The 12,935-nt window shown below is 38.7% G+C and overlaps 1 protein-coding gene across 13 annotated transcripts in view; it reads left to right on the top strand.

The window, feature by feature from the left end:
* The window catches only part of PTK2 (protein tyrosine kinase 2), a 196,855-nt gene that overhangs the window by 122,284 nt on the left and 61,636 nt on the right, over nt 1-12,935 (top strand). For all 13 annotated transcript variants that reach the window (XM_064154375.1, XM_064154374.1, XM_064154368.1 and 10 more), the window contains 5 exons: nt 1,665-1,719; nt 4,301-4,441; nt 5,158-5,235; nt 6,199-6,306; nt 7,551-7,668. In XM_064154375.1, the coding sequence (XP_064010445.1) occupies nt 1,665-1,719; nt 4,301-4,441; nt 5,158-5,235; nt 6,199-6,306; nt 7,551-7,668 (500 nt within the window). The remainder of the gene's footprint in view (nt 1-1,664; nt 1,720-4,300; nt 4,442-5,157; nt 5,236-6,198; nt 6,307-7,550; nt 7,669-12,935) is intronic.

Below are 12,935 nucleotides of genomic sequence, written 5' to 3'. Positions count from 1 at the left end.
GCAGATTTGTACAAAAGGCTTTTCAACTCTTAATAACAAATTGAATCAGATTTTGGCAGCCATGTGCTGCAGAACTGTTAAGATGAGCAATACTGGAGTGATGGCTTCAGCTTTTAAAACAGTTTCTCTCTAATGCTTAATGTTAAACTAATATATTCCTTGTCGAAATGTCGGCATGTTATTTAAATGGTAATAGTGTGTTAGATGTATTTAACTGTGTGGGATGATAAACTGCATATAATTTGCATTTGAGAAGAAATGCATCAAAGGAATTAACATTTATGAAAGTTTTATAATCTTTCAGCTTACTGTCACTTCACAGATGCCAGTGTTCTGCTCCTCTTAGTTGAGGATGTTTTAGAATGTTTTGTGCAATCCTACACTATTTGTCTTTGGAGAGCTTTAAAAATACCCCGCTTTGAGTAAGCTTTTATTTTATTCATTTTAATGTTGGTTTTTTTTCCCTGCACTGTTAGGTATAGTAAATGTATACTGTATATCTCAGGCTCACTAAGGGCTTCTCCTTGCCAAATGCAAAGATTCCAGATGTATTTCTCATTATGTTCAAATGATGCAGTCATGGCAAGCTTGCTTTCATACTTATTTCAGAAGCAGGTAAGGATGTTTGTTTGAAGGAGATTGTGAACATTTAAATTTCAAGGGGATAAAAATCACTAAGGCCATTGAGAGGCAAGGGGTCCTTTTCATTTTCACTTTTTTTTCTCTTATGCAGATTTTCTGCTAACACTTTACACCTAATTCGTGGTCATGGAACATTTATATGTGGTTATACAATGATCTTCTGCACTAACATCTGGCAACTTCTCAGGCACTGTTCTTGAAGTTAGTATTTAGTTATAGTGATGCATAAACATGCCAGATATAAGCTAGATGCAGCACATCTCAGCCACTGAAATATTTAATCCTTATGGCACTGGAGTTGAGATCTTGGCAGCAACCCTATTCCTAAGTGTGGAGGTGAGCTTGATGTCATTCACTTTGCAAAATCAGAGCTCAGTGACAAAATTAGGATCCTAACTTAAAGATGCAAAAAGTGAGATTACTTGCAAGAAAAAGCTGCAGATTTTAACATTAGATGTTCAATATGAGGTAATAGTGACAGCAGAAATTAAAAGAGCGTGTTAATTACAATGCTACAAAGGATGAAATAGTGGCATAGCACTCATCATGTTTTTTTCCATGCCTCTTAATTCTAACAGAATTTGCCATTTATGTATTTTTCTCTTCTCACCTGACTGCGTGCTGGAATAATTTTTTTCAATACTCTTCAAATTATTAAAGCATGTGCAAAGAACAGTTTTTATACTCAAAACTTCTCTGTGTCCAAGTGAGCATTTAAAATAATACCCTTGCCACACCAGAAAACCTGTTTTAAGGGTGTTACCCTCTGGAGTTCCAACTAGAAGATGCAGCTATCCCGCATTTGCCATGGAGTGGCTGTGGTTAACATTTTAATGGTACTCTGTGTTACTTGTGAGATTGGAGGGACCTGACCTTATTATGACAGTCAGCTATTATGTTGCATGTGCTAGTTAAAGGAAAAAAAGCCAAGCTAAAAAATCCTAAACCAGTATTCTCTGAGAGCAGTGTAATGCTGTGCAGTGGTTTTTATTGTAATGCTGTTTGTTGGTTTTTTTTCACAGGAAAGACGTTGGCTTAAGACGTTTTTTCCCGAAGAGTTTACTAGATTCAGTGAAGGTAATTACTGTTCCAGTCAGTTAAAAAAATACACGTAAGAAGTCTGAAAATGGCATATGTGTTCTACCAACTGGTCACAAGGGAGCCGCTGTGCAGTCGTGATGTCTTGGAGACATAATATCAAAGCTGTGTCTCGAATTGGTACAATGTAAATCCCTTCAGTACAGGTGTATAACTTACAGAACTAAGATGATAGTGATTTATTTGGCCTTGCTGAGCTGTCTCTCAAATTTTAAGGACAAAAGTTTGGAACAAATTCTCAGATCATCTGGTTTCAAATAACTTCTTTTTCTTTCCTAAAAGACAAATGTGACTTCTGGAGAAAATGGAAGGGGAGATATCTGTAAGCAAACAGCATCATTTTAGTGGCAGCTTGATCGATTGTGTTTTGTCTTCCTTGCTCAGGACTATATCAGCATTATTCAAAGAAGATTTCCAGTAATTTCCAGATACGTTAATGGTAGTTAAGGTTAGAATCTCCCTTCTGTTGAAGTCCATATGCTCCCAGAGTGACAAATGCAAATTTTTCTCAGAGTGTTTTGAAAGGGGAGATTTGAAATGGTCACCAAGTATTTTTGCAGCTATGGCCATCTTGATATGAATGTCTTGCTAAAATATCTCTTACCCTTTATATGTGAAGGTACAGATTGTAAATGTGTATTTTATAAGTGGTTTTGGTAATCAGTGAAGGTTTACAGAAATAATAGAATTCAACTTCAGAGTTCATTTCTACTTGGTGTTTTAAATGGGTAAAGAGAAAAGGTCTGTCATGAAGGGGTTTTGTTTCAAAAGACTTTAGAAAATCAGAAGCTAATGAAGTCAAGTGGATTTAAGTAATCCTTCTGCATTTTAATGTAAGCAATTATCTGAAACTGTATTCTCTGCTAACGAGAGAAATTGTGGTGAAAGGCTCCAAATGTAAAAGAACTCTATCAAAAATTGTATTATGGAGCCAGAAAACTGACCAACAAAGAAAACTGCTCTTTAGAAATACAGAAACAGAACAGCAGAAAGAAGTAGCAAGAATTACTAGAAGGTAAAGCTGAGTAGAACCTTGCAAAAGCATTAAATATATGTTTGGCATATGAAGAGAGAAAAATAAGGGTTGGGAAAATGGATCTGCTTTTTAATGAAAATGAATTCTCTGTTAAAAATAACATAAGGTTGTTTCAGATTATTACATTACTTTCACCTTGTGAGAACTTGTGATTTTTCAACTGGCAGGCAAAGCTCCTGATGGATATAAAATGCAAAATTAATTGTTTCTCTCTAATAGTGGGGGAAAGCTTAGAGGGTAGTGCAGTGGTGATAGACTTTCATGATGTTACACATTCAGGAGATGCTAGCTGTACAGAGGATACTATCCAGTCCTTGTGGAGGAAAACTAGAAACTGAAAACACTAAAATTACCATGTGCAACAGTACAGAGTATGAGCTTGCGTACCAGGCCTTTAAACCAGAACATCCTAGTTCTCCTAGAGAAGAATAAGGCATCTGCCTGTGTGAACGATACCTTGAAGAAACTGTTAAGCTGTGGTCTCTGTATGTACCTATTTCAGGTATGCAAACACCATGGTGGGTTAAAGAAAAAGTGATCTACTTGTGCTAAACCAACAGTTGAGGGGCAGAGGGGGTGTGAGGAAATGCGAGGAAATGCATGTAAGCCAGGTTGTGTTTAGTTTGCAAAGTAGGAGTCCTCCTTGTTTCTCCAAAACATGCCTTGAGCAAAAGCAGAGGAAAAAAAAAACCTGTTCTTAGGAAATACTTTAAGAGCAAATTTTTAGTGCATTTCAGTTGGAATATGTCGTTTGCAGATACTTCTTATGAATGGCTCTCTTCTCTTCTGGAAGAAGTGTGCTTTCCTAACCGAGCATTTTCTTGTCTACACTTTGCTAATGATCTCAGAGTTTAAGTGAAGAATACATCATCTTGGACATAAAAGGGCCCAATTGTGTGCCATTATGCATAGAAGTCAAGATGATGCTGTAACCAGCCAGGAGAACACACCGTGGGCAGAAGACACTATCTTTCAGCAGCTGGGTGGCTGAAGTACTTGGGGAAACCTGAGCTAGCAGATTAATTTTAGGAATGTCTTGCTCCCAGTCCTTATCAAGTGTACAGTTAGGGCTAAGGTCTCTAGTTCCCTCAGTGCTTTAAGAAGCCATTATATTATGGATAGTCTAATAATTATAGGTATACTTTGTGTGGAGATAAGATACAGCTGCAGCTGAGTTGTTACTGCCAGATAAGAGGATGGTGATTGTAAATTAAAATCTAGTATGAAGGTGTGGTCTTGCTGTGGGTTTGTGTTGGTGCACAGTTAAGAGGACTCTAGGACAAAAAGTTCCTGCAAAGGTTAGCCTGTTGGTTTGTATTAGAAATTATTGAAAACGTGATGAGATCGGTTCCCCCTCTGTAATGCATAGCAGAAATAGTTTTGTTTGTAAGCAGAAGTGAGAAAGCAGAAATAGTCCTTACATGTTGAAGCTTTTTTCTTGAGAGCTGGCTGCATCTCATTGATAAAGATGATGTAGGTGACTGAAACTCTTAAAATAATAACTCTAAACCTTTTAATCCACAGGCCAAAACACTACGGAAATTAATCCAACAAACGTTTCGACAATTTGCCAACCTCAATAGAGAAGAAAGTATTTTGAAATTCTTTGAGATCCTCTCTCCAGTGTACAGATTTGACAAGGAATGCTTCAAGTGTGCCCTTGGTGTAAGTAGATGAATGTGACAGTCACCAGAATATAAGCTCCAGTCTAAGTGGCTTTGTTCGGTACTGCTACTATTGCTTGTTTAGTTCCTGTTTTGGTGTACAGACGAGTCCATAGATTTCATTTACAACAAAATACTATGACTGATTTTATTTAGAAGTTTCTCAGCTGAGTGTTGGAAAGGCACCATTCACTAGCTCGGTGAGAATTGTACATTAGTCAATATTTTTCTTGGTGATTTGTTTGTTAAAGTCAAGCAGTTAGTAAGCTGATTTCATGTGGAAGTGATCTTCTTATCAGCTTCTTCTGTTCGTAGATTTTGCTTTAATACTTTTTAAAATCTACCAGTTTCAAACAATTTTTAGGAATGTTAAGTCTGCAAGCTTTGTGAAAATAAAACCTGGAGTAGAAATTAGAGTGTGAACATCAATGTCTATGAGCAGAGGAAATACAGGAAATATGTAGTTCTCATGTTGACCTGAGATAAAATACATGGAAGCACATTTTGAGAAGCATGAAACCTCAGGAAATCTATCATGAGGAGTTTTGCTGCTTACAGAATTACTTGATTTTATTTTATTTTTTGTTTGAAGAGTTTAAGAGCTTCTGGAGATTAATTACTAAACCCCATAATTATAACAGTAGAGGATAGTATTCCATAGCAAGGTCTTGTCTTACTACTGAAAATTTGCCCTGTCTTTCTTCTTTGATTCTGAAGTCAAGCTGGATTATTTCAGTGGAACTGGCAATTGGCCCAGAAGAAGGAATCAGTTACCTTACAGACAAGAGTGCAAACGTAAGTCTGTTTTCTTCTCTCAGGTACTCTCTTAACAAGTATGACCTATTGTGAACTGAACTCCACACAAAAAGGAATGACAAGCCCCATCTGAGTTGGACGCAGTAGAGCTGGGGAATTCAGCATACACAGCTGCTGTTCAGATACTAACCTGTGATTTGGAATCAGAAGAAATGCAGTTGGGTTTAGTAGAGAGACAGTGTCAGCCTTAGCATCAAATTTGTTGATTTCTGTACTTAATGAAGTCACCACTTGCAGAATTTGAAGCACCTAGTGACTTGGTAACAACAGAACACACAAATTATGTTAACTGATTCCTGCTTTTCTTAGGAGGAATGTGTAAATGAAGAGCTTGTTTAATCAGTTAGTGTTTAGCATTTTTGCAGTAATTTCTGGCTTATTTGCCTTACTTCATATCCATAATACATTATGTGGTGCTGATTCTTGCCTGTACACATCCTTGATGCAAAGGATTTCTGTTCAGGTGGGTAGTTCTAGAAAAATGTTTGAGACCTTTACAGTCATGAGTTAGAATGAGCTGATGTAAACTTCTATTGAAATAAATTCAGTGGTAGTGAGGTGTTTTGGGAATTTGGAATATGACAACAGCTAAGAATTAACCTTTTACAGCAGTCTGGAGGTATATGAAGTGTGCTGGGAGAGCAGGTTCCACGAAGTTAAGCTGTTGAATTTGCTATCTTGGTCTTCAAGAGGTTGTTTCATCTGTGCACTGTATAATATGTGCCTGGAGTTACTCAACAGTGACCCCTGTAGGTAAACTTGATGCTTGCTTTTGTTTTGCAAATCCAGTCTATTGTTACCAGAAACTTAATGAAACTGAAGAAACAGAGAGGCAGATTTCTACAAGTGCAATTTGGAGAACAAAGTCTCCATGTGGTTTTGCAACACTTTTTTTTCTGTAATTTTGACATTTTCCTCTCTTTTTCCATTGCTCTTCTGCAGCCAACTCATCTAGCAGACTTCAATCAAGTACAAACTATTCAGTATTCAAACAGTGAAGACAAGGACAGAAAAGGGATGTTGCAACTGAAGATAGCAGGTGCACCCGAGGTATGATACTGAGAGTTGTGATAAACTTACTAGGTCTAGTTTTCCGGAAGAGGTGAAGATTAGTTTTCTGTTACTGACACTATCCTCTGTATTTTGCTTTTGGCTGCTCTTTTACTTCATTATGAATTTTTCTACTGTCAGCATATTTATGACATACTAAATGTGTGCTCATTTCTGTACGTGTATGCTTAAGCTGGAGACTGCCTGTCTGTGTGTGTGCATGAAGAGTTCAGTTACTGTTAAACTCATTTGCTCCTGCTGTCGTTACAGCCAGTGCTTTTCATTGTACCATTCTGCATTCCAGGCATTCTGCAAGTGTTTGATTTTTCTTGTTCTTTAAGGGGAAAGGGAAGTTGAGTGTGAGCTGTTGTCATTATACTAGTCAGGTATTTCTGGTCTTTAAGTAGATTTAGTGCTTATTCCGTATTTTGTTTTGCATTTGGTGCTTATAGGCTTTGATGCTTTAAAAGAAACTTAATTTAAAAATACCAGCTCTTAAATGAAACTTAGGATTACCTCACATATGTATATGATGCTACATTGTAAAGAGAAAACCAAGCACTTTCAGATTTCCCATTTTCACAAATCTGAAAGAGGGGGAATTTGGTTTTGCACATTACTTGAGAGCAGAGATGAAAGTGAAATCAAATCTTTCTTGTGGTCCAATGCACTGGAAAACAATCACTGGATTAGAGAAGGACAGAATCTCTGCAGAGGGTGATAAATGTTGGCAGTAATATGATTAATACCTTGTCTTTATATCTCATGTTTTCTACTGACCATATTTTTTAAAATATTTTTATCTTTCTTTTTTAATTGGGAAAGTTACTTTTTAGGGCAAAGTAGAAATTACCACCAAAAAAGTGGAAAATAAGATACTGCCCATGAGAGTTTTTAAAGAAAAACACTCCTTCAGAATTAGAGCCATAAGTCACACCAGTTGTGATGAACAGTGTCAACTGGAAGTTTAGCTAGGAAACCACTTTATAAGCCTAGATAAATCTTACATGTGGGAGGAGCTGTGCTTTCTCTGCTTCATATCAGCTATTTTCTGACCCTTGTGTTTTAGATTTGCTACCTAGAAGGTGAAGGAAGAATCAGGTAGCTCTTTGCTCACCCACGTTTTCATGTTTACTGTTTGCAAGCGCATGTAGAGTTCTGATGCAATGACACAGCTGTTCTACTCAGTGTTTGCAAATACAATAATTCCTCTTTGTTGGTCCTTGTGTTTTTCCTTTCTCTAGCCTCTGACAGTGACAGCACCATCCTTAACCATTGCAGAGAACATGGCTGACTTGATAGATGGATATTGCCGGCTGGTGAATGGAGCTACGCAATCTTTTATTATCAGGCCACAGAAAGGTAAGGAGATGTTTAATTTGGGTAGTTGCTATACCTTTATCTACTGACAATTTCCTTTACACTTGAACAGAAGACATGAGCTAGCAGCAAAACCCTCTCTTTGAGGCTCTTGTCTTCCAGGGAGGTTCCATGAGGTATTTTTGTTTTGAGAAGCTCTAACAGTAAATAGTCACTCCATCAAAATTTACTTAGTGGCTTACAATTGAGACAGATTTTTAGTAATCACTGCTCTATGTTACTCTAAACTTAACTAACAGTAGTAAATGGTAATTAAAGGCACTTCTCACAAAGATGTGTAATCTTGAAATGAGATTCCCTAATCTATGCAAGTGGAAATTGAGAGAGAATTTATTTGCATAAGGGATAATTTTTTAAGTTCTGCCTTCCTTCTTCATAGTCAAAACATCTCTGCTCAAAAAACAAACTTTGGGAGAAGTCTTATGAGATTTTCTCATAAAGCAGAGGTGCATTTTGCAGTGCTGGTCAGCTTTTTCTGAAGCAGCCCATGAGCTGGAAACAGTGAGATGAAGGTGCAGGCACACTGAGCTTTAAAGAGAGAATTTTACATATTGTTAATTTTTTTTTGTTTATTTCATCCAGCTTTTATTATTGAAAAACATTCAAGCAAAGCTGCTAAAAGGAAATTTCTGTTCTTATGTACTAATCTTCACTCATGGAAGTTCATCTGTTTCATTGGTTTTTAGAATAATGAGTTTCCTTCCTACTTGTCATACAAGAAAGTACACAAAGTGTCCCAGAAACTCTCTAATCTAATGCTGAGTTCCTCTTTATTTGTGTTCTTCTCTTGGCCTGTAGTTAGTCAAGTGAAGTAACATTATTAGCAGGTGTGATGGTTTGGGTGTTCCCCGCCCCCCACACTTTAGAAATCACCCAGACTAGCACATCAGGGTTCAGGTATTTTCACAGATCCATCCTCCCTGTGCAGCAGTAGTTAGTTGTTATGAATGTGCCTGACCTTTCACTCCGACACAAGCAGCTTTGTTAGAATTTGTAGCTGTTGAACTTTATTTCCCTACAAAGAAAAGTCTCAACACGAACTCAGCTCTTCTAGACAGTCTGGTGTGCAGAGTACGTCCAGTTCTTCCCGTTTCTGCCATGGTGGTATTCCAGAAATTAAGTCCAGTCATGCTGCATTGCCAGTGCCATTATTGGCTTGTTCCTCGGCTACTAGGATAGCTTTGCTTTCCTTACCTGTACAGAAATGCTCTTAACTTCAAAATACTGCTGCCTGATTGCTTCCAGTTCTCTCATTCACACTAGTTAACTGGAGGCTGTCAAGGCCTTGATGGAGTCCATCGCATGTGCGAGCTTCCAGTGCTGTGCATTGTGACTGTACTTATGCTTCAGCCACGTGTTTCTATTTCTCAACCAAACCCTCTTTCTTCTGTTGCCCAAACAAGGGAGCAGCTCCCAGTCAAAATCTCTATAGGATCTACCATATCCTCTTCAGTACTTGTTTCACGATGCAAACATCAACTGCCATCTCAGATAAGCAGGGCTTGTGGATCCTAACTAACTCCTGCTGTAGGTGGCAATATGAACCAGCCCATTCTGATTGCATTTTTTGTTTCTAATTTTGGCCATCCTCTAACCTGACTTGTTTCATTCAGCTGTTTCATCTTCTAGACTTACTAAGCTCTGTGAAGGCAAGATCTCTGGTTCTTCTGTGTTGCATAACTGCCTTGCACTCTGGTTTGTTTGCTGGTAGGCACGAATGCAAAATAAATCAATTCATTTAATGGAGTGCGTTCATTTGTGTTATATTCTTATTGATGTATGTGCACATAGAGCTAATGAGCAGTGATTGAGTTAAAAGGGAGGTTATATGCCACTTTGGGAGCACTGCTCTTTATGCAAACATGAAGAGAAACCCTCCAGTTAAAAAAAATAATGGTGGGATTCTTTTGTCTGAGTTTCTGAGCTTCTCTTTTTTTTGAAGTTTATAAGAGCTCTCAATAATTAAACATTCCGTAGGAGAGCTGACCCCACCGTGATCTGTATTCCCAGCTCACTCCCGCAGTGAGCTTTGATTATATAAGGCACATCAGAAACAAATCATGTAGCAATTCTCAGTCCAACAGATGTGTTTTCTCCTCTTTGAGCTTTCCCATCCCCTTTGTTGTAAATTTACATGTTTATTGCAAGTCTCCTCATAAATTATCCTTCTTAATTACTAAAGGAACCCGTGTTTTTGTGATACTGTCTGTCTTGCTGCTCACTAATGATGAAGCTTCTCTTAATTTGGTGAGAGCAGCTGATAAAAGTATTTAAGACCTGGACAGTGTTTGGCATATTTCAATTCAGTTTGTTTGGTTTTTCATAAATATTTGGATATACAGGTCCCCTTAGATCTGTGTAGAGACTCACAACTTTGTTTCCATTATCACATTTAACTCTTATAGGCACAAAGCACATATAAAGCAACTGACAAACTGATATTAAGTGGCTGTTTACTGATTCAACTGTGTGCTGTAGCTTTCCTGTGATCTTGAGTTAGGTAGCTAAATTTTGCATCTGCTAATGATTTCAGGCAAACTTTGTAGGTAATGCAGAATTGTCAGAATTTACCAAAAAGAGGCTCTGGAGAAAAAAAATATCTGAGCAACTGAAGTAGTTACCTAATTTTCATTTCTTTACACCAACCTTTGCATTGAACTACTTCATTTACATCTAAAAGGATTACAGCTAATTGAAAACTCAGAAATTTTACTCTAAAAATCCCCAAAATTAAATAGTCCATGAAGTTCTCCAAATAAGTGGGGTTTGTTTTCACACACATTCACTGTGAGTGCCATTTCCGTTTTAACAAATGGCAGTCTGTGTTTTAAGCCTTTATGATGCTGTTAGCATTTCGACTACTTTGGTAGCTCCACTGATTTTGCTTTAACAAAACCCCTGCAAGAGACACAGAGTTGGGGATGGGGGTTGTTGGCAGTCCATCACAGTCCGTCTGGGCCATTCCTCCCTTCTAACATGTCTCCCTGGCTTCAGCACTTTAGGGACAACCTGCTCCCACCTAGGCTCTCCAGGGCTGCTGCTCCTGCTGGAAATGTTCCTTTGCTGCAGGGTGGGTCTCTGCTCCAGCTGGGGCTCTCCAGGGTATTCCTGCTCCAGGTCTGCAGCACCTCCTGGCTTCCTCCTGCTCTGGTATCAGGGTCCCTCTGCTGCTGTTTCCTCCTCCTGTGCTGCCATTGGCCCTTTCTGAAATCTGTTTTTCCCACAGTGACCTCAGCCTGGCTGAGGGGCTCAGCTGTGTCCTGTTGTGGGGCCAGCAGAGCCTGCTGGGGCAGAATCGCAGGGCAGCGCTGGCTTCTCACAGAGGAGGGTGGCACAGACACTCGGGTCCAGTCGTACATATCCCACTTTCAAAACTGTAAGCTGTAATCAGATGAGCACAACTTGGGAAACGCTGCCTGAAGTGAGCAGTTTGTATCCAGGTAGCATGTAGGCATCTAGAAGATCAGCTTTGATAGGCCATTTCTACATCAGTTCCATGAAGATGGCTTTTTCTTGTATTTTCTGCACTGAAAGGGGAGGCATCTCTAATGGCACTTAATAGCCATTAGAGTTTTCTTTCTGGCTGCTTTTTTTAACATGTGTGTTGTTCTGATTTCCCTGGTCTACCTGGCCCTTCGCTCACCATGCATCTCCAGCAGCCAAAAGAGGAATGTTGTTCACATGGCTGGTCAGTGCATACAACAGATTGTGACTTCAGAAGAGTGCTGTGTGCTTCTTCGGTGTCCTTGGAGCTGTGCATGCACTGTTCATCTCCCATCAACCCAGGTCTGTTCAGTGCATGACACATGTTCTGCTACTAATGACAACAAAATCAGCCATGTCATAAGGAGTTTGGCAAAGGTCATTTCAGGGGGAGATGACCATATATAATGAGGTTTTAGTTATGTTGCGCCCATTCATGCTGCCTGCTTTTCCAACCAATCTGGAAACAAAATTCATTTAACTGTGGTCAGAGTCTCTGCTTTTCTCCATCCATTCCCGTTATTTTCTTTTGCAGTTTTGCAAACATTTTTAATTACTTTTACCTCTCTCACTCATTAGCTACCTCATACTACTGCTCCTTAACTAGCTACCTACTGCAGTGTCTATTTACATTCTCCTTATCTCACAGAATGTGTAACTTGGTTTACCATTAAGATGGAATCAGGATTTGTTCTATGAAAGAGATGTTTTCTTAGGATTCTTGCTTTATATTTTGCACTTACAAGAAGCTGTTCAGTGAGTGGAGACTCGAAGGAACAGAACAGGATTCTCCTTACTGAGGAAATTTAATACTACACTGGAAAGTTAGAAAGATTGTATCTTTATCTCTCTCAGATCCTTTTTCATGGGTAGTAGCTCCAGCAGTTGCTACCTGTGGTGTTTCTCACTTTCTTAAGAGGTTGGTGTCTGCATTTGCAGGAGAGAGAAACAATCTGATCCATAGATGAGACCAGTACTTTGAATGTATGAAGCCCTGCAAGTGTTAGTAAATCATTCGGTGATGCTTTTCAAGTCCAAACATACGATGTGGTTGTGCTCCATACACAAATAAAACAGTAGAGGAAATCAGAATTCCATCTTTAGAACACAGTATGCAGGACTCTTCTGCCTGTTTATACAGACGTGATATCTTTTACCTAGTCCCATCCAGTGTGAATCCTCTAGTGTCTCTTTTTCAGGTACCTACCCCGTAATCCTTTATTGTCATGTCATTGCCTTCCTGCCTTTGATCTTGTCACTTCACATTTCCTCACTAAGGATCATTAAGTTTTATTTCCTTTCTCAAAAAATGTAATTTAATGTATCACAATACCTATATCTCCCACTTCATGCTTCTTGTATAATCTTCTTGTCCTTCTTTTACCTTCCAGTTTCAGGTGCTTGCTCTAGTCAGTGTAGTGGCTACTCTAGGTCATCTTCCAAAGCACAGCTTTTTGTTTCCTACATCTTTCTTTTCAACAGCCCACATCAAGACAGATGAAAATACTCTTAGGCTGGTCAGCCAGAAGGTGCTTTTTTACCTTTAGGTAGCAAAACAATTGCAACAAATTACTGTAGGTTGCCATGTTGAGAGTGGCTTATGGGTATCAGTCATATCCCCACTCATCTCATGATACATGAAAGTGAGAAGGTAGCTTACTTCTGTGCTGTCCAGAAATTTCAGGAATTTTAATGTGGGTTAAAACCAAACTAAGATTTATATGATTTGCTGTAAACTGTATTACCATTTTCTAGAACTTGACTAT

The sequence above is a fragment of the Pogoniulus pusillus genome, chromosome 14 (assembly GCF_015220805.1).
Source record: "Pogoniulus pusillus isolate bPogPus1 chromosome 14, bPogPus1.pri, whole genome shotgun sequence".
Lineage (NCBI taxonomy): Eukaryota > Metazoa > Chordata > Aves > Piciformes > Lybiidae > Pogoniulus > Pogoniulus pusillus.
This window is presented reverse-complemented; position numbering and strand designations above follow the sequence as displayed.